Source organism: Drosophila mauritiana, chromosome 3R, assembly GCF_004382145.1.
Source record: "Drosophila mauritiana strain mau12 chromosome 3R, ASM438214v1, whole genome shotgun sequence".
In the NCBI taxonomy this organism is placed as follows: Eukaryota; Metazoa; Arthropoda; class Insecta; order Diptera; family Drosophilidae; genus Drosophila; species Drosophila mauritiana.
In genome coordinates, this window is record NC_046670.1 from 9,085,783 (window position 1) to 9,108,382 (window position 22,600).

The window sequence follows — 22,600 nt, forward strand, 5'->3', positions numbered from 1 at the left end:
AATCAGCATAAATTATATGCCAGTGCAAGGCAGGAAGGTTGCACACAGCTGACCCGAAAACACATTTTCCAACGGGGGAGAAGGCAAGCGCGGGCAGTTGGCGAAAAAAAAAAATTGGTAAAATGGGGAAAATGCGGAAAAAGGCCGAGTGAGCAGGCTTTCCTTTTTGGCAGCCACCACAAAACATCAAGAAGTTGGCCAAGCAGCTGCACTCGGCTGATGATGTCGAGATGGTTGGGGGCTTTTCTGTCCCAAAGAGGGCGGTGGGGGTGGCATTTCCTTCGGCGGGCTGGGGCACTCGGCTTCCTTCTGCTCTTCATGTTTTGAAAGATGCCGGCGACGTTGTCAAGTGCGATGCTGGCAAATTTATTATCCTAATTAGAAAGTTTCTTGTTGGCACTTGCTGCAGTCGTGCCACCCTTAAGTTTCCCCTCATGCACTCGAAAAAAAAGCATTCAGATTGATCAATCATCACGGGTATAAGAAATCATCATCTGATTATAAAGCTTACTGCGCATAGCAAACAAATTTAATGTGATGTTCAAAATGTTCAAAAGGTTTCATAGACTAATATTAGTAACTTCCAGTAAAATAGTTTCTTTATAGCCAAGTCCTTTACGTTTCTAGTTACCTAACTTAGAACTTGGTGTTAGTCTAGTTGTATCACACATTTTCCTTAAAGTGTACCCAGATTTCTCCTCGTTTATTTTCTTGTAGTCTTTCGGTGGCAGTGCAACATGCGGCGCTTGGTGATTTAAATTTTTTATTGCTGCACATTAGCGCGCAAGTTTCTGGCAAGCATGTTGCACTTACACCGCCCACCGCTTACCGCCCAATCCGCCATCGCCCCGCCCCGCCCACGCAACTCCTTCTGTCATTTTCAATTTTCCAACAAACTAGCATATAATAATTATTGATTTCAACTTTGGCCCCAGGCTCACTCCCAGTACGAGTGTGCTTGTGGCCCATGGAGTTTGGCATAAAATTAGGCGCTCCAAAGTTACAGGCCCACACCCACTGACAAGCTGCACCACCCACCTGATCTGGCGTGCAACCACAGCGATAACCAGGTGGCCAAACTTATGTCTGCATCCCGTAAATTAAATGCCGAAATGCAGCAAAGTGATAAAAGAAATCGAAACTGGAACCGAGACCGTGGCAAGTGAAAGTCTCAAGGGAAATGGAGAAAGTGGGCGGGTGTATGGTGCACTGGTTGGACGCCATGTGGGTCCTGTTGTGGGTGCAGTTGCACTATGGGTTTTCCACCACAGTTGTGGCACGGAAAACCCACCATGTTGGCTGCTAGTTCACAATGGTCACAGTGAATACCACCAGACGTCATGCGTTGGAATTTCCCGTCGAAAGAGTCGCTTGGAAAATTCCCACACACCATCGCGTTGCATTAGAACGCATGCGCTGAACTTTCGTCCCCCTCTTCGTACCCCTTTGTTGTTTTTACATCCACTTCCATGGCGGTGGGCGGTGGGTTGTGGGCGGCCAAGTGGGTGGGCGGGGCAGAGAGCAGCTGATGTTGGCGTGAAGCGCGCGTAAACCCACAAAAAGTTTTGCTTAACCCGTGATTGAGGAAACTGAACGGATCAGAATTAAAAATACTATGAATAGCATATATTAATCTTATTGATGGGGTATGGTTATAATCTTGCCTAGTAAACTACATTTTTAAACTAAAGTTTTATGTTATAAATTTCTTTGTACAACTAATGTATATATTATTTTCATGACAGCGGGAAATAGACTAGCCTTCATAAAACATGTATTTGCCGTATATTAAAATCAAACAAATTTTTGGCTAGAGTTTAGATCTTATAGGAATTTATAGGTGCTTACAAGTATGCAATGAATTGTTAAAACTTGTATGTTGCATAGTTTTATACAGCTTGATAATTGTTTTAGGAGCAATATTTATTCCTTCATTGCTTTAGTCGATTGAAGTCCACAAAACATCGTTAATATTATTAAAAATCTGAGTAGAATAGTTATATTTAGGTAAAGGCTTCACTCTATGCCCATAACTCTTTCCAAAAAAGTTAGCAACAACATCGATCTGCGTCACATTAGCCACTTTTGGCTTTTTGCCCTCCTGTTGTCCTGTTGTTGTCCGAATGGAGTCCTCTTCCCAGTTCGGGTTTTCCCTGCCAGCGACGTCATTTCATTCAGTGCCTCTTTTAGTTTCGCCGATTTTTGTGCAGCGTCATGGTCCTTACTACAGCCAGCAACAACAACGAATGCACTGCCACTTGCAACGGCAGTGTCAGCCATCCGTCGCTTCAGTTACCAGCTTTTCCGCATCCAGCACGCGCAGCACCGCCCACTGAACCGCAGCGCCCGCTTTGCTGGAAGGCAAAGACAAACACGTTGACTTTGCCACAGAGATTCGCCTTGAAGGTGGCAAACACAAACAGCAACACACACACACAGACGCACTCATACACAGGAAAAACGCGCTGACCCTAAGGTGGGCGTTGGGGTGGTGGTGGGTAGAAAGTGGGCGGTGGGTGGCAGCAGCAGCTGTCAATGTTATCGCTGCTGGCTGCTGCGTCGGCTGAGGCAGCGGCAGCGGTGTTGGCCACGCGCTTAACTTTATTTTTAGTTCGGCACTGGAAGCGCCACGGGAAAGTCGGCAACAGCAACAACAACGACTGGCCGCCGTGTAACATTGTTATTGGAAATGTGTTGTAGGCTCCCACAGAAACAACAACGATGGCAGCCGAGAGCGAAAGAGAGTAGGCGCAAGGGAAAGCGAACGGCAGCGTAAAGTGAAAATTCCATTGAGATTTTTTATGAAATCGAAACGAAATTAGTTTTCGATGAACTTTAAAGGCGAGTAAACAGCCGCAGCGGTCCCGCTCGCAAAATTCGCACGTGTGTCGCAAACGGAAAAAAATAGAAAAAAATATTCTACTACCCATAATATATAAGCAAAATTACGTTTGCTGGAAAATCGGAAAATCCCCGCTAACGAAATACGAGTGAAAAGCGCAAAAAGCCCACGAGTAAGTGAAATCGAAAGCGAAGCGGGCGGAAAACGAAAGCCAAACTCTGTGAAATGTGAATGTCGAGTTAAAAATAACCTTGGTGGGAAATTGTACAAGCCAAAAGGAGGAAAAGTAGGCCCGAGGAAAAGCCTGACATGTGGCTGTCCGCCGAGGAAAGCGGAGAGTGCGAAGAGAGAGCGGCGTTGCCAGTTAAACAACATAAAGTGTACTTAATTGGCCCTGAAGCATAAATAATTGAGAGCTTGGCATTGAGCAGCAGCCAAGGCTAATTGGTCAGCTTCCGAAGCTGCAAAAAAAACCAATAACTACGCCAAAGTGTGCAAAATTTAAATAAAGCTCAAATAAGTTGCAAGCAAAGTGAAAGTGTTTTAAAACAAAAAGGTAACCACGACCTTGAAGTCTCTTTAAATCTGCCTAATTGAGCGAAAGCGTACCCAACAACCAAGGCGAAAAAAGGCAAACAAATTTGCTCTCGAATCAGTCAATCGACTAACAATACACTGCGCAAATTGTGGCGCCCAACTGACGCTTTTGCATTTGGCCAACCACCCGAGCCACGAGCCACTCAGTGAACCACTAAACCGCCCTTCCACCCACCTATGCCCCTCTATCCGCCCATCCACCTACGACCCCGAACCCAAGGCACTCGCATGGAGAGCCTAAAAACCCCACCCCCACACACACACTTGCAAAAAAAAAAGCGGAGGCAGCAGCAACTTAATATTATTGTTTTATTTTTTTTATTTTTATTTTTGTTTATTTGCCATTTTTGTGTTGGTTAGCAGGTAGAAGAAAAACGCTCGATTTGTTTACTGTACTGCCACGCAATCTGTGTGTGTGTGGGTGGCTATGGGTGGTGCTCATGGGTGCCACCTGAGCCCCACCGTATGTGTGTGTGTGTGTGAGTGGGTGGTTGGCTTACATGCCCAGCAATTTGTACCACAAATTAGGCAACGGCCCAAACAAACCAAAATTTCAATAGCAAGCAAATCTGTAAATAAGAAAAGCAAAATCGTAAAATAAAACAAAGGAAATCCTTCGCAAATTACTGACATATGGAAAAATAACTTCAAAACGAGTGTACCCCAAAAAACTGAAATAAAATTCTAAAAACTCAATATAGAGCAAAGCTGACTTTTGAGGTGAGTGTCAGTTGCAGTTAGTCAAGCTTCTCTTGAAGTGCACCCACAACAGCTACAACAACCACCAGAAAACCAAACAACAACTGCCACACACACTCACATCAACGAACCACATTCAAGCCACAATGAAAATGCTTAGATAGCCAAAAAGTTGAATATTTAAATGCAAAATGCAAATAGATTAGCACCCAGCGTACAGAAATGCTTATGGTCAAAAAATAAAAAACAATCTGTAACAAAAGCAACTGGCATTTGTCGACAAAGAATGCAAAATAGCCACTTTTGGGTAGATGCCAATAATTAAGTTTTCCTTGGTTGGGTTCGAATCAAAATAAAGCTGGAAATTTTAATTGAATTTTATTACAATTCTGGTCAGAACTTCATCTTAAACTCAAGTAATTTTCGTAAAAACAGTTCATTTTGAAAGACTATAATTCTATTAATAAAGTTGGAGCTCAGATGATGCTTAACTTTAAATGCTTTGGCTTTATACTGATGTCAGTCAGAATTTTACAAACCAGTAAAGAAGTCATTTAATATATTATATTCTAATCAGTATCAGTTGAAGTTTCCAGTATAGGGAATATAAGTATTGGTTTTCCGATTATATCCTTTTCCTTTACTATCTTCAGTTATTTCTACAAAAATAAATAAGTTAAAACTTAGTCTGACAGACAAAAAAAACTGTAAATTAGACGAAGATTTTCGATGAAAACTTTTTTATCCCGATTTGGTAGCCCTACATGCTGTTGGTATAGATTCAATTAAACGAGGCAGGTGACAATCCCTCTCAGTCACTTTCATTCGAACTCAATTGCACTTAGCCAAAACTAAAGTGCGCTTTGTAGTTACATGTTACAGCTTTCGTGTTAGCCGCAAAATGTGAATGTGTGTGCATTGTCGCCCCCCTAAAAACTTCCACAACAAACATCCCTCGCTCAAACATCCCGCCCAAAAACTGTGCAACAAATTTGTGAAATGAATTACGTTTTCGATTAAACACACAAAATCAATAGCTCCTCCGATGGGCAGTCAATGGGATGGGGTCGAAAACTAAAATGGCAACCGCAACATCAACGCGAAATGTGTCGCATATGGGCGACCAGGCTGTGAATAAGTAAATATAGACCGCACTCCTGCGTGGGTGAGCTGGCTGTGTGTGTGTGTGTGTTGTGCGTGTGTGTGAGTGTCACAGGACATATGAAACGCGTGTTTGTTTGGCTATTTTAAAATGCTACCAGCCGAGGATCTTTGGGGAATGGGGCTGAATTTAATTAAATCGTTGACCAACACCAGTTGACGTTGATGTTGCCCGTTTGTTGTTCTTGTTGCTATTGCTGTCGTTGTTGTTGTTGTTGTTCCTTTTCGTCCTGCTAGTTGTTTGTTTGCATGTGCAACTGTGCGTATGAGTGACATTAATGCGAACATTGAGGCTGGCCCACGCGTAAAGTGCGTGCGTGTGTGCGAGTTTGTTTGTTTGTGCTGGTGTTTGTGGTTGTATGTGTGAGTGTTTGCGGCCATTTGTGTGCTATTTATGCGCCTGCGTGTGTCTGTGTGTGTGAGAGTGTGTTTCGGAGCGTTGGTTTAAAAATAGCACAAGCTACGGCTGCTTTCTCCCATTTCACCCGCTCTGCCGCCTATGACGATGATGATGATGATGATTTTAGTGTCCTTTTGCCAGCCCAACGCCCGTTACACCTACTCTGCCCCGCTGACCCCGCTCGCCCACACAGACTCCTTATACCGCCTGTCAGCCAAACTGGCTTAAATTTATGGCCAAAAATATAAAACAGGAAGCACACACACGCACACGCACACACTAATGTGAAATTTGTTTGATTTTTCGTTTCTTTGTTTGTTGCACAATGCGATGATTGTGCGCAGCCTTTCTCCACAACAACTACAATAAGTACAACAACAACAACAACAACAACAACAACACTAACAACAATGAGAAAGGTCGCCAAGGGACAGAAATGACCGTGTTTTTGTGTACATTATTGATTTTTGCTTTCTTTTCTTGGTCTTTTGCGCCTTTCACTTCCCCCCCTTTCGTGCCAGCACCACCCCCTCTGCCCCCCTTGAAGCAGATTGTGCGTGTGGTTTCTCAAATAATTTACTTTACTTTGGCTTTGTTTTACTTTCGTGCCTTCTTTTGTTTACATTGTTATCGCTGGGTCTTGCTGCCTTTATGTAATTTTTTCACTCGTTTTTATTTTCTTATTTTCTTCTTATTTTTATTTCACTTGTTTTTGTTTTGTTTGCCGTCGCTACAGCTGTTGTTCTCGTTGTTGTTGCCCATTATGCGCAAAATAAACGTTTTGTATCGTGACCAAAGTCAAATGAAAGTATGCCAGGGGTATGGCCCACAAAACTATAACTGTATGGGTGACTACGCCTGAATGTATGTGTGTGAGTGTGTCTCGGAAAACTAGTTCTTTTTCGCACCCAAGGCGATTGTCTGAGTGAGTGCTGGCATGGTGTGTGTGTGTAAGTGTGCATTTGTTTTAAAGAAAATGGTTGAAAATGCGTTTGCAACAACTTTTATTGCCTACTTTCAAGGGCGGCAGATAAACTGCTCTTTTTGTTGAGTACAAATGCAGCAGTAATGTAAGTTGGAAAGCTTTTAGTCGCTTATGAGCACTGGAAATCATCAGATCTAAGTTATATACATTAGGCCTAGCACGGTAGCTATAGTTACTTTAATTTAAGTATATCACTAAGTACATTTAATTGAAATCCCCTCAGACTTATGTATATGCCTCATAGAGTAAGCTAGTAAGCTAGTTAGTCTAACTCACATTTACCACTCGAACTCACCTTTGAAATGTTGTTTTCATATATTTTTCTCCACTCTTTCTCTCTCTCTGGTCTACCCTGAAAATGAAACTCCAACCAACTTGCCCGCCACAAAAACCAAAATAAACCGAAAAAATGCCCAAAAATACCCTATGAATAATGTAAATGATACCCAAAATAAACATCGAATAGCAGGTAATTTTGGCGGCGTTCAAGGTGTCCAAACCGTACTCTCGCCCGGCGATCTACAGATTCATGCAAATGTAAGCGAAACAAAAAAATGATTAAAACCAGGCCCAAAGGCATTTAATGCGAATTTGAATTTGAATGTGTGTGTGTCTCTTCGATGTTATTGTTTCTTTTGAGTTTCCCAAACACGCGTCACAAGCGAAAGCAAGGAATGTGCGATTTTCTTAGTTGTTAACTTTGTTTCCTTTGTTCGAGCACTATCGTCCCTCACTCACACTTTCTCCCACACACGCTCCACAACTTTCTCCTCCCCTAGAATTGTCTATAATAGCCAATAAGCTGGTGATGCGTTAAGCGTTTGTTTTTCGCTTCCGATTCAGATCTCTCGATCGTCACTTGATTTCCTCAACCACTCAACCACACAACTATCTCTCTTTTTTCTGGCTGTGAACACACGTTATCGTTGCTGGACAACATTTTTTAAAAAACACTTTTGAGATCCTTATATATTCGTTACTTTCTGCTTTTTTATGTATCTTCTACGTTTTTAAACCTACCTGTAAATGTGAACTGATACGAAAAACAAAAAGAATTTTGACAACACATGAAATCTTGGTGAACAATTTGCATGGATATCGTAACGCTGTTTCCCGTTTCCTCCTTACTTCAACCAGAATATTCACACTACCTTGAACACACACCCCAACATTCAGAACAGTCTACACTGTCCCCCTGGGCCAACAATTCCCCGAGTTTCCGATTTACCCGAAGACTTAGCTTGTAACTTAATGCTCTTGCGACTTTTAGCCACAACAGATAAGTATTTCCATGCCTTGTACTTCTTCGAAAACCTTTTAAAAACCGGGCACTTACCCCCCTGATTCATCTTCTCCCGGCCCCGGCACTTTTAGACCCAGCAGTCGCGGGCACTCGTAGTTCTAGTCGTAGGTCTACTTATGATACTCGTACTTACCCAATCTTAGCTTACTCATGCAGCTCTTGTCGAAATTGTATGGTAATGTCGCGGATTTTTCGAAAATTTTCCATACTATATACATAGTTTTGATCTAAAGATACCATATAAACTTATCTGTAATAATGCATTTTAGTTCTCTAAAGCCATTTTATTTTACCACAGATTTGTTTACTTAATAGAAGGCACAAACATAATAGTGAAAGCTACTACATACACTCATTACAAAATGCAATTAAATTCTAGCTAAAAATTCAACTTGACAAATTCAGCATAACATGTTTATTTTATGAAGTTTTCGAAAAATCAGGAACTTACTCCATTTTCCCCATTATATCGAACTCACAAGGCTGGATCCGAGCTGATCCACGAAACTAAGTCTTATATCATACGTATTTATTTGCTTTGAACTTTTGCTTTCTCAACCGATCGATTACCATTATGATTGTGTGCATTTGTTGAAACATCTGAAAAGGACAACAAACTATGGCAGGCAAGCGGCGCAGTCCCCTTCCAGGAGTAACCAATCCAAACCGAACCCCTGAGACCCCAAGAAACCCCCAAAGACATCCCAGAGTCCCCTGAACCACCCCAAAAATCCCGAAGAGCAACCCCCTAGTAGCGTTTATAGCCACACCCAATCAACATCTACCACCCCTACAGGCGGGCGCCTCCAGGTGCGCACCTCATTGGATCCGTGGCGCCAGCAGCGCAGCCTCAACGAACGGGATCTGCTCAGCAGCGGCGGTGGTGGTGGTGGCGTCGGTGGTGCTGACTTCCGCCACCTGTCGCACGCCACCCAGCGGCTGTACGCCTCCGCCGATCAGCGGGATCGCTACGAGCTGCAGCTGCAGCACCGCGAGCGCCTGGAGCAGTATCCTCTCACGCGCACCGCTCGCCTGGACGTCCAGCAGCGCAACTCGCTGAACCGCAGCAACCACGAGCGGCAGTTCTCCGGCGGCGGAGCAGGCGTAGGGCCAGGAGGAGCGGGTGGTGGTGGTGCTGCTGGCGCCTACCGACGTGCCCCGCCCTTGGCAGCCGCCGGCGGCGGTGGCAGCAGCAGCAGCAGCACCACTAGCAGCAGCTACTATCCCCAATCGAAGCCGCAGATTGTGATTGGTCCGGGATCGGGCTACGATCGGGGATCGGGATCCATGGCTTCCATGGCATCGGCAGCGGCGGCAACAGCGGCGGATGCCCAGGGTCAGGCGGCGCGGAATAGCCAGCGTGGTGGTCTGCTGGGCGCCACGAGAGGCGGCGGTGGCAGCAGTTCCGTCAGTTCCACGGAGGCTGCCTACTGGGACGAACCGGCCACCAGTTCCTCCTCATCGGCGGCCCAAGATTCGCGGCGTTTCACCGAGCGTAGAATAAAGAAGACGGTCCGTTTCGATGCCCACGACGAAGAGGCCTCCATATTGGCCAGCAGTTCACTGCCCCCAGTCACGGCCATCCTGCCCTCCACGGCTGTGGATGTGGGTGCAGCCACCATATTGAGCAGTGGAAAGAGCCTGGATGCCGGCGGAGTAGGTGGAGCTGACTGGTCGCGATGGGAGGCCGAGCGACAGGGTAGCCAGGACTCGGCCACCAAGGACTCGGGCATCGATACCAGCAGCACGTTCACCAGCAGCGAGGACTCGAATCGAGGAGATGGGCCCAAGGTACACACAGATCGCAGCTGGAGAAGAAAGATGAAAATATAACCAAGATGGGCAAGAATGCATTGTGTCTGTGTAGAGTCCTCTCTCTCTCTCTCTCTCTCTTTGTCTCTTTCTCCCCCTTTGGAGTCCACAATCCGTTTGTCTGTGTGGGGAGTAACCCCATGAAACCCAAAAAAAAAAAGAAAAGATATCCCACCAACTTTCTCTGTTTGTTGTTCTTGTCATGTCCAGAAAGCAACCATAAACCCCAGACCATAATCAAGCAATGATATCGTTTTTGGTTATCACTCCCAGCTCGCAACTAACTTCCAGCTATTGTGACAAACATCTTGACAATTTCAGCATACAACCTCACTTCAAAAACTAGAACCCAGCGATATTCGAAACCCACAAATAACCAATCTTGCATGCCCCAAAAAAATCTGACTTTTTCCAAACCTCTAAGTGTTGTGCTTGCATGAATCTCCACCCAAAAAACCAAAAATCCGAAAACCCCTTAGCACGCCCTGCATGATTGCTAAATGTCGTTAACCCACACCGTTTTTTAGCATTCGAAATTTATATGATCCGTACCTCAGGTTGAGGTAACTCTTGAATCGTGTGTGTTCTCAAAACATGTAGGAATACCAATAAAACTACTCTGTATCTATATCTATGCGCTATGCCAACTATCCGTGATTGCGTAGAACATGTTTCTAGACTCTAAGAAAAACAAAACAAAAACTTGAATGTGAAAAACTGTACAAAACTGTTACTTTCTACTGTTATACATATGTTTTCGTTGACCAACTCTAATTGTAAGTTACGTCTAGGGTATAAGCTGTATGTCTAAGGCGTTTCGAGCAGTGCAAAAAGCTAACTAAAAACAATTCTACTTCCCGCATACGATGGCTCCCCACCGACACCACATCCAACTACTTACAACCAAAATCTATGCACGATCATCCGCAATCCGAACTGTAAACTGTAAACCACCAATCCCACCAAAATAATAATAACCAATCACCAAACCAAATCAAACCAATTACCATCCCAACCACCACACCCACGTAAATCGTAAATCGATCGCTGCGCATATAGAATCCGGTGAATTGGCAAACATCCGCGGACAATACTCGCCTGATCGGGCACATGATATTGCGTAAATACTATGATGGGGAGGATATATTAGGCTTAAAGGTCAACGGCGGTCAGCCCCTCGCAACGGGTGGATCGGGATCGGGAGCGGGAACGGGAGCAGCGGTAGGAGCAGGAGGTCCATGCGGGGCCATTGTGGAGAAGGTGAAGCGCGGATCGGTGGCCGATCTCGAGGGAAGGATTCGACCAGGTAATGTGCATCCCACTTCATCCAGCCATCACATCTCACTCTGACTTTTCTCTCTATTCTTTATATCTGTCTGTGCTCAAACATCTCCATGCCATTCATCCAACGCTCATCCATCGATCGATCGACGGAGCAGGCGACGAGATCCTCGAGTGGAATGGCCGCGGCCTGCACAACAAGAGTGCCGACGAGGTCTACGACATCATCGACGAGAGTCGCCTGGACGCCCAGGTGGAACTGATCGTCAGCCGGCCGATCGGCAGCGGCTGCGGCAGTGGCGGCAGCAGCACCAACGTCAGTCCCATCAGCGGAGCCTCCGGCGGATCCGCCAACAGTGTGCCCGCTCGCCGCTCCTCGGCCAACTTCCCGCACAGCGGGTTGGCGAGCAGCATGGCCGGCAGTGCGGTGGTCAGCAGCGGGGGAAGATATCTGCAGCGCAAAGGTACTATACCGTGTCCATATAGAATGAATGGTTCCCAAAGACGGCGGATTCTGTAGGGGATGTGTGTCTGTGGAAGAGCGTGAGCAAGTGTGATTGAAATGGGTGTTTCGCCGTAATTTCTGAAGACATCCTCAATTACAATGCATCATTAGAGGTGCCAACACCTTCATTAATTAGGAAAATATTCGAGTCTACATATGTTTTTTATATTGACTCCAACGATTTCGAAATTATATAATAATAACACGATTCCCAAGCTGAGGAACTTCACATTAACACATTAATTAAACTAGAATAAAATTCATAAACATTCAATTAAAGTCTATTAAAGATATAATTGTTATCATTATCTTCACTTCCTGAATGAACATGTGTCAAGTGTGTATGGTGGTGCAAACTGATGAGTGAACAACAAAGATCTAAGTCACATCCATTAATGCAACCACAATGTTATGACTTATCATCTAACGATACCACACAGTACATGATAACTCGACTTAACCGCAACTCAAATTTATCTGAATACCTAGCATATTCCCAATCATAACCTTGGCTTCAACCAATTTACAGCTCCCGCGGTCGAGGCCATTGAAATCCATCGGGACAAGCCAAGCGTGCTAATCACCTCGCCCGGCTCGCCGGACATCCACACCAGTGTATCCGGACCGGGATCGGTATCAGGATCAGGACTCCGGCAACGTGGCGGCGTCGGGCAGACGCAGCGCCTGGGACCCAGCCACAGTACCCACAGCCACAGCAGCAGCGGGAGTGGCAGCGGCAGCGGCAGCAGCACCAGCAGCGTCCACGCCCCCGCCTCCGCCCACGGCCCCGTCCACGCGTCGGCGTCCGCTTCCGGTTCCGCCCCTGGCGGCCTGCACGGCACAACGACGGCGGGCCACCATCACCACCCGCACCCGCACCACTACCACCCGCACCAGCATCCGCTTCCGCATCCGCACCAGCACCAGGGTCCGCCCGCCGCCCACCTGCAAGGCCACGGGGTGGGCGGTGGCATCGGCATGGGCAGCGGCTCCGGCACCACCACACAGCCCATCCCCATCGAGGGGCGGCTGCAGCTGAAGCTCGGCTACGACCAGAACACCCTGCAGCTGATCGTGACCCTGGTCTGCGCCACCGGACTCTCCCTGCGCCAGAGCGGAGCGGGCCGCAATCCATATGCAAAAGTGAGTGAATTCAGCCAAATGAAACTATTAAGATTTGCCTAATTATCTACCTATAAATGAACTATTATTTCTTCCCGTGCAAGGTGTTCCTTCTGCCCGATCGAAGCCACAAATCCAAGCGGCGAACGAAGACGGTGGGCACCACCTGCGAGCCCCGATGGGGCCAGACCTTTGTCTACTCGGGTCTGAGACGCTGCGACCTCAACGGCCGACTGCTCGAGGTGAGTTGTCCCACATTAGAGCACCTCTATATGATTAATCCACCGAGATGATTCCATTCGAAAGGTGACGCTGTGGGACTATGTGCGGTACGGGGCCAACGACTTCATCGGCGAGGTGGTCATCGATCTGGCGCACCACATCCTGGACGACGAGGCCGAGTGGTATCAGCTGCAGCCCCACCAGGACACCTCCTATCTCGTATGTGTGGGCCGCGGCTCTTTAAGTTCGTTCATTTGGTTTCCATTTTGCGTTCGTTCGTTTCCGTTTCCTGGTTGTTAAGGAGGTGTTGGTAAACACTTGAAAAGAAAATGAAATGAAATCGATGGAAACACACAGAGTTCAGGTTCAGTTCCACGAACGAAGTTTCGGCGAGTGAAAAACTTAACACAAATCTGGCTAAAAGTCAAATGGAAAATGTTATCGTTTGATTACAATTATTTGTTTTTGTTCATTGGTTTGTAAAGCTCGATGTTTAGGTGGATTTGGTCTTCACTTTCCCAGCTCACAATATAAAACTTCCTAATAGCTTTGTAACTTAAGATCGTGAGATTTAAGGTAAATGGATGAAAGTGAAGGCCAGAATCAACCTGGTAATGTCCTTTACCCACCCTGCTCAGCCCCCCCGCAGCAGCTGCCCGGTTTGAACCAAATTATTAACTCCGCATTGTCATAATCTGTTTATTTTTCGTTGGTTTTTTGTCGTGCACCCGCCAATACATCACCACCCAAATAAAAAAAAAAAAAACACCACCCACCATTGCCAACTACAACAACAATAACATCATCAAAAACAACAACACGTGCGATATCCATACAACATTGCGACGCAAAATTTATGACAACAACCAACCAACTAAACAACCAACAACGAAAACAGTTACGTGACGAGGGCAGCGATGTGGACGGCCTGATACTGACACCGACAGATCATTTATCACCGCCGAGCACCATGTCGCGCCTTAGTGATTCGGACACCACGTCCGACTGCGACATCGATGGAATGACTCCGGGGGCCAGCATCTCGTCCATGGGCAGCTCAGCGAGTCCGCCGCCCCTGCTAGAGGTAACAGCCACCACAACAACTTGAAAACAACTTCAACAACAACAACAGCCTGAACAACAAACATCAGAGCAACACTACACTGAGCGAAAGCACCACTTAGGACACACACAAGAAACAAGCTTCGGGAGTTACAGAAACCGAATCAAATTTATTATTTCATATGTATATAGTACACATCGAGAAACGGGGAGGTCTCATCCAAGCCAAAACAACTGACAGCAACAACAAGAGCGAGGAGACCTAAAACACCGACACGTGCATACATTAGACTTCAATCGCAGCTTGCCAACTTCCAGTGGCACTCAGCCCCACACACAGATACATGCATACATACAAACAAGCGAACATTTCCGCCCCCAGCCACCCACTAAGCCACACACACACGCATATGCCCACAAAGCATTTGACGCGAAAAATCAAAACTATACCGGCTGTGTACTCTTACTCGGAAAATATTCATAAAAATATGAGAGGGAACTTAATCATAGAAGAGATGGATCTATTGATTACCTAAAACCTTAGTGTTATGAATAATAATGATGATAATATATATAATATAATATATTAATATATCATCAATTGGATTGATTAAAATTTATATATAAAACATCTTACATTTGAAGAAAGATTTGTAAAAATTCACCTTAACCTTTGACATTAAATCATAAAAGTAAGAGAGTACAGTCTTCGGTGAATCGAAAATTCTGTGGAGCTTAGTGTGCTTATTTGGGTTCCTATAGTTTGTTATCTGTCTCCCCTCTTTGTGTGTGTGCTTTTTCTAACTGTAACTCACAAATCACATGCCATGAGCAGCAGCATCAGCATAAGCATCACCATCAGCCAGCACAGCAATCGCAAACGAAAAGAAAAGAATAACCCATACGTACATGACCATCCTGTGTGCTCCATCAGAGGGCTCCATTTTGCGGTTCCAGTTCCTGTTCCTGTCAGTTATCAGTTCTCAGTTCGCATGCACAGACACAAATACAAATACAAATAGAAATACCAACACAGACACGGATACAAACACACATTCTAACTGGTTCATGGTCAGGGACAGAATCGGACTGATGCCGACTGTTCATGTTTTTGGCCAAAACAAGACATGACACCCTCCAGCAATTGTACAAAGTATTTTCGTTATCATGGTGTATTTTTAGTTCGTTTGAAACTTTATTCAACTAATTGGTGTCGTTGTTTCGTTGTGCGTGTGTTAAATTTTTCTCTCTCTTTCTCTCGATCTACTGCCTCTATCTCTTCGAAGTCTAAACTGTCGTTCTACTAACTCTCTGTTCTAAGAGCCCAAATCGAATTTAAGCCCTACTTGGTCGCGCCTTTTCAGCTAACGATAACGATAACTATTGCATTTAAGATGAAAGTTAATATAGTCTAAGTCATATAAGCCAAGTGCTTTAAGTTAAGAATCCGTGTAAACCGTGTAAACTTGAGAACACATACTGCCCAAGGCTATCTCTGAACTCTAAACTCTAAAACTATCCCTCTGTCATAAGCTCCACGATCAAACTAAAAAACCATTGAAGAGCACCTGAAAACTTGAAAACTTAAAACCGCTTTGCATGCCCTGGTAGAGAACCGCTTTAGTCCATCTATCCATCACTTAGCACCTGCGAAATGCCCTTTCCACCGCTTTCCTTGTGGCTTCTTCACCCCGTAGCTTTAAGTGTGTAGCATTGCGTATACTTGATGTGAGTTGAGTTAATCAATCGAACACATACCCCGATAAACCACTGAATACCCAGAGACACTCCCACACAAACACAATGTATGAGGTCTATATTTTCAACGCAATATCTGAAATCCCACACATTTAAAACAGCATCACACTGTGCTCCAAACTCTCCATTCATTTTGATCATATGTAAATTTCTCTATTGTCTGCTCCTTCTTTTTCTCTCGATTCCAAACCCTCACTCAAATGAACCCCGAAATCCCACCACCCCCACCCATCCGTTGGAAACCCCTGCGTTCCGACCTCCAATCCGAAACCCAAACACGACGATCCAGCTCGATCTAAACGAGCGTCGGTCCCGACGTGACATGTCGCCCCAGGGCCGCAAACGGGTGGCCGGGATGGTGGCCCGCGACTACCGCACTGTATCTGGCATTGGACAAAGTTACCACAATCAGGTTTGCACCCAAGCTAAATTAACGAACCACCCAACAAAATGGCCAGCAGGCCAAACAAGCAACAGAACAGTACAGACAAAGAAAACACTGCAAGTGGGGATATAATATCTTAGGAACTACCTTGGGGTAGAGTTCTCAAAATATTCCTAGGACTAGAGTTCAAACGGTTTACAGTCTCATTCAATTTACATACTATTTTGATTTTAAAAGGCTTATAAATCTGCCTATTGATAATAAATATTTCATCATAACTTTAAGCCCTGTTGGCTAGACCTTTAGACCTTAAACAAACCTATATTCGAAAGTCTCATTTCGACTCACGTAAAATCAGTCCTAACATATCTTGACCATTCCCACAAGTTTAGCTAGTGTCTTAGTTAGACCAAAACCACTGCCAACTTACTGCACTTTCAATTCAGAGTTTATGCTAATCTTTTAATAAACCTAACTAACCGATTATAACCCACTAATAAGCTAACAAGTCGCGTGCGGCTCTAAATGTATCTTGATTGATTTCGTTTCGAAAGTGTATTTTTAACCAATTTGTTTGGCTCTCTATCTCTTGCTCTCTTAACTCAGCTCCTACGTTTAATCATATATATCTATATGAACTTACCTGTGTTTTTGTTCCAGTAGAAGTTGCAGTAACAGTTAATCAATGACACGAAACTCTGTCACACACAAAAGACCAAAAACACACTTTTAATGCCTGCCACAAAACCACATGAACCACCCAGATACCACTCACTCAAACCTAGTCAGTAAGCTCTAATCCGAATGTTTGTCAGAATCCCTGCGGGATCCCCCGTGCGGGGATCACTGAGCTTCGGTCCAAGGGTGCACCACTAAACCACACTCTACTTTCCATGCCACCATCTGATGCACCACGAGCAGGCCTCTGCCACCGGCTACTATCGTCGCGGAGGTGGTAATGGTGTCGGCTCCGCCATCGGTCCCGGTGGCATGAGCCTCAGCCAGCGGAGTCACTCGGCGGCACCCAGCGACGGTTACCACAGCAGCGGAGTAGGAGGAGCGCCCTCCGGCGGACCCGCCTACGGCTATCGGAGCACCAGTCCCCGACGGGGCTCCTTATCGCCACCCGACGAACGCTACATAGACTATCCAGTGCTTCCAGTACACGGCTCCTCGCCCAACGCCCCATCGGCCTACCAGGGACCGGGTGGTGCGTCCTCAGCGGCGGCGTCTGCTTCGCAGCAGCAGCGATTCCAGTCGCGATCGGCCACAGCCACGCCCACGGGATCTCCAAAGAAGAGGCAGCTACCACAGGTAACCAACAATACGGGATGAGTTGTCAAAAATGAAAGGCTATAATATAGGGGGGTTATATAAGCCACAACCTTTTACACCAAAAAACACCTAGAGTTTTCGTATAATAACTTCTTTAAAAAATCAGCAGACAACTCAACTTTCGCTCTTTCTACTCCAGGTGCCGCAGACCTCCCGCAGTGCGATGCTGCGAGATCGACTGGGTCAGGATTTCGACGAGCGGTTGGCCTCGGGTGGTCGCTTCGGGCGGCACCGCACACGGCAGCCGCATCACCAGGCCACCTACCGCAGCACCGGAATGGGCGGATGGGAGCGCCATTACACGGGACTGTCCGACAGCGACCTGCACTCTATGGACGCGCGGATGCGACCAAGGCACTCGCTGTCGCCGGACAAGGACTTTATGGGCGAGTTCGGCGACTCGGACATGGAGTCGGTGGTCAGCGTGACCTCCAGCGCCTTCTCCACGCAGTCGGAGCGACCGCGCACGTCGCGCGGACTCAGGTAAGTGGGCGCCAGACTGAGGAGAGGAGGAGGTGTATGGAGGAGTGCCAGTCGAGCCCAAGTCATTAGCTATTAGTTAAGTAAGCCAACTATGCCAAGCTACGCTGCCAAAATTATGCTGAAATTCCGCTCTGGCCCATTGGTCTTCCTTCACATTAACTTTCTGCGTGGTAGATGCGAGCAAAATCCCAAATTACCCTGAATTAGGCTCTAAACTAGTATTGGTATTGGATCACGATCAGAATCGGAGCGCTTACCGCCCAACTCTCTCTCTCTTTGACTTGAACACATATACACGCACCAGTATCTCGCTAACACAGATACACTAACACCATGAAGGGCACACTGAAACCAACGAAAAACGATAGCGAAAACATAAAGTTTCTTTTCTGCATTTACTTTTTGCGTTTGCCAAACCAACCGACAAAACCAAACCGCTTAAAATAAAAATCAAATCTCTATGAAAATCTCAACAACAATCAACAACGCCGCTATCGTCGCGCGTACTCTCTTTGTGTTTGTGTTTAAATGCTTCTCTCGCGTGCTGTGCTCACCACACGCTTACACGGCAACTACTCACCACCAAACTCAACAACACTCAACTACAACTCACCACAACAATCGAAAAAACCACACACTCACCTCGAACCAAACGCTGACCTCGGACGTTAATCGTTCTATCTTCCCCACGAATGCGCCTTGTTAATTGTTCAACAACAACCACCAACCTACCACACTCTCAAAACTCACCACATGGCGAGCGCTGTCTTTTGAAAAATCACGCTCATTTGGTAATAATACGTGGCATTACTACCAACATATCCGATCCCTTTCTACACTCTTGCATGCCTCGAAACTGAAATGTTTTCACCACAAACCACTTACCACCGCTGCCAACCGTTACCACCCGATACCACCCGTTACCGTTGTCCGCAATAACCATTAGCTTCCCCCGCAACTGGCGCAATCTCTTTGGCGTCCGCAACAGCTTCCTCGGGGGAGCAGGAGGCGAACCCATTACCGGACTGCGGCTGCACCACTCGGAGCCCGGAAGGGCCAACACCATCGAAGTGGATGACTGCGACTATCTGCCGGTGGGCGGTGCCCAGCAGTTGGTATTGCTGGAGCAGCTGGAGCAACTGCAGCAGCTGGCCGCTCTGGCTGCAGCAGATTCCCCACCCATTTCGGCGGGAATTGGAATACAGCCACCTCATCAGGTCTTGGTTACCGATGCCAATAGCGGCCAGTTGGTGGAACAATTCTACGTTGAGCCCGGCACAATGGCCGAGGAGATGATGGAGCCAATCGATCCCCATTTACATCCACATTCCGTCTTCTACTCGCCATCGCCCCATTTGCCACCACAGCCATTCGACATCGATATCGATAACATTTATCCACCACGACGGTCCAACGGACTGAAACCGAACGTACAAGCCACCGCCGCTGCCTATCCGCTGCCGCTGCTGCCGAGCTTTGAGCAATTCAAGCGCATTACCACGCCCATCACGAATTTCTTCCGCAGCTCCTCGCCCGCGGGCGTCCACCCCCACGCCCACGACCACGCCTCTACGACGCCTAGTTCGCTGGTGGGCTATGTACGCGACCACCAGGACAAGAGCTGCAGCCACTGCCAGAATGGAAGTCAGCCGGTGGTGCTGTCGACGCACCACACCCTTCACTTGACCGCCGCCGGTCTGGCAATCGGGGCTTGCCAGGATCCCTGCTGTTTGGCGGATGCCCATCCGCACCCACAGCATCAGCCGATGGGCTACGGGGAGCCACCCACTTCGGATCCTGCGATGTGCGGCGAGTGTGTGGATCAGCACTTCCTGGGTGGATTAACGGGACCGCAACTGAATCTTGGTGTGGTTCCCACTTACCATGTTCACACGCCCACTCCAAATGCACATCGGCGTGCCAGGGGACAAATGGCCACTCCTGCACCTCCGCCCACGCAATCGGTGCTGCGTCTGTCTCGCCAATTGAGCGAAGATGCCCTCGTGGCAGCCGTTCCCATTTCGGAAGCTAAGGCGCAACCAACTTCGATCCTGAAGAAACCGAAGCTGGAGCGAAGGCGACTCTTTCACGAGGGACAATCCCGGTCGCTAGACTACGATGATCTGCACACGAAGAGCTGGGGCCGCCGTCGAATTCGGTACGAGGACGAGGTGATGCCTTCGTCTGGAGACTATCCTTATCCCCATTCGAATCCGTATGCCAGCTACTCACCCACGGCGGCAATGTCGCGACGCTACGGATCGGAGACCAATATTCGGCAGAGTTATATGGGTGCAAATGTGGATGCCAACCATCCGCTGAGTCACTCGCATTTCCTGGTAACGGATGACAAGATAGTGACCATTACCTACGACTCGGATGTGGGCTGGACGCGACGGGGCGTGGCTCCATCCCTCTTTCGCGGAGCGCACCGACAACGTGGACTGGCGGATCCCAGGAACCATATGTCGCTAGATTTGCAGCGGACCAGTCAACAAAAGCTGTACGGACCGGCGGCACCGTATTTGAAGCGCCGAAGGAATTTGCCGCATCCGCCCAGTGCGCAGAATGCCCACAACTTTTCACCAATGGAGCCGGGATCGGGAATGGATGGGCTGAATGCTGCGGCAGCGGGAATGGTGGAACAGGGCAACGGAATGGGTAGCGGTGGTGCACACAACACTACCAGTACACACAATAGCAACCACCACACCAACCACCACAATAGCCAAGCGAGTAGTGTTAGTGTTAGCCAAAGTCACAATCAACAACTTCAACAACAACAACAATTACAACAACAATCAGTTAGGCAAAAAGGGAAAGAAGGCACCACCGCCATTAGCGGATCGATGATGGCATCGGAGCAGCTGACGAAATCTAGTAGTGGGAGCGGTGGTGCAACATCTGCTGCCGCTGCTGGGCATCTTGTCGTCGGTGGTACTAATGCTAATAATGCTTCTTCTTCCTCTTTTGCAAATCCCCAACCACCACCACCACAACAACAACAACAACTTCATGGATCACCCAACAATCTCAACAACAATAACAAACGTGCCCCATCATCAACACCACAACAAAACACGAACACCATAAATGACGCCAACAACCTGACGCTCGACGCCACACAACAACAATCACAACAACAACAACAACTACTACAACCACCAAATACATGCACAAATCAAAACACGAATCCAACAACCACATTAACAACAACAACCACAACATCGTCGAATGCAACGAATGCGGCGACAACGACAACCGCAAATGCAACAAATGCTACAAAAACTGCCACAAATCCAACAACAACAACAACGAATAACACGAACGAACCAAACGCAACAACAACAACCACAACAACGAACGCTAATGCTGACGCGGATGCTAACGCGGACGCTGATGCTCCGCTGGACGCCATCGACTGGGATGCCATCGATGCTATGCTGGACGACGACTTTAGCGAGTACGACAAGGACAAGAACGGCGCCGAAGAGGCTGGTGGCTCCAAGTCAGCGGAGGGCGCAAGTGCCGAAGATAAAGTCGGTGAGTAAAAGGTCACCTAGTGGGAATTGGGGAGAACCTCCACTAATCAAGACATATTTGATCAAACGGGCATAATCCCGCACTTGTATCTTTAATAAATCTTAAACATTTAGTACTGTAAATGTGATACGCATTGTGTATATATGGCAGTAATTACAATGCCCTTAAGAATCCATAATTTCTCAAATTAATTTAACTTGTATATGTAACAAATGTCCTTTCACAGATGGCAGCCTCTCGGACACCGCGAACGATCGCAAGAAGGGCGGCGGCGTCGACCAGGAGCGATCCCCGAAAGGAGGCAGCGGCATGGGCAAGAAGTCCAACTCCACGTCGCAGCTTTCGGCCACAGGTAGGGCGAATTTGTTCCGTTCTCTGTTTGCGCTCGTTAACCGTTCTCGTTCCGTTGCCTTGTGTTGCTCAGTCAGCCAGTCAATCAATCAATCAGTTCGTCATTTGCCCAGTTATTCGTAGGCTCAGTTTGGAACTTGATTTCCTTCAGGAGCAGTCCATATATATTCTTATTTTGATCCATTGCTTTGCCATTCGATTTTGCTTTTGCCCAACTAACAACTAACCAGTAACCCAACTCATAACCATAACCATATAGCGAAGCTAACCAAACTAACCAATTATAAAGTAATACTAAGAATACTAAAATTGTGTAAAATGCCATACTCGAAGGTCGTAAAAGACGTATGGGCTTTGGAAAGAAGGGTAAGAACTCGTTCACGGTGCACCGCAGCGAAGAAGTGCTGCCCGGCGATATAACGCGGGAACTGCGAACCGGTGGCGGATTGGGCGTCAGTCTCGGCGGTGCCGGTGGTGCCGCCGGTGGGTCAGGTGGCGCCGGCGGGGGCGGCCTGTCCCGCGGCTCGTCCTCGGAGGCGGACGCCATCGAGCAGTTCTTCGGCGATGGTGCCGGCGGGGAAAGGTGCGCACAAGTCCAACTTTCAACTCCAAACTATCTTCTCTCTCTACTCTCTTCTACTCTACTCTAAACTTCTACTTTACTATGCTATGCTATCAGTTCTTTTCGGTTGATTATCGTTTTGTGACTTTCTTTTTAAGTTTTGAGTTGCCTTTTTGGAGGAGGAAAGCGAAG

The 22,600-nt window shown here is 47.0% G+C and overlaps 1 protein-coding gene across 18 annotated transcripts in view; it reads left to right on the forward strand.

The window, feature by feature from the left end:
• LOC117142965 (regulating synaptic membrane exocytosis protein 2) overlaps positions 1-22,600 on the forward strand; it is a 41,266-nt gene that overhangs the window by 12,666 nt on the left and 6,000 nt on the right. For 3 of the 18 annotated variants that reach the window (XM_033307294.1, XM_033307295.1, XM_033307297.1), the window contains exons 8-20: positions 8,784-9,778; positions 10,859-11,105; positions 11,239-11,544; positions 12,115-12,728; positions 12,812-12,949; positions 13,014-13,148; positions 13,828-14,013; positions 16,039-16,161; positions 17,056-17,448; positions 17,609-17,952; positions 18,899-21,495; positions 21,722-21,847; positions 22,180-22,429. In XM_033307294.1, the coding sequence (XP_033163185.1) occupies positions 8,784-9,778; positions 10,859-11,105; positions 11,239-11,544; positions 12,115-12,728; positions 12,812-12,949; positions 13,014-13,148; positions 13,828-14,013; positions 16,039-16,161; positions 17,056-17,448; positions 17,609-17,952; positions 18,899-21,495; positions 21,722-21,847; positions 22,180-22,429 (6,454 nt within the window). Of the gene's footprint in view, positions 1-3,967; positions 4,160-7,150; positions 7,222-8,783; positions 9,779-10,858; positions 11,106-11,238; positions 11,545-12,114; positions 12,729-12,811; positions 12,950-13,013; positions 13,149-13,827; positions 14,014-16,038; positions 16,162-17,055; positions 17,449-17,608; positions 17,953-18,898; positions 21,496-21,721; positions 21,848-22,179; positions 22,430-22,600 lie in introns of those variants that run through there. The other 15 variants (XM_033307303.1, XM_033307304.1, XM_033307296.1 and 12 more) reach the window with 13 other exon arrangements.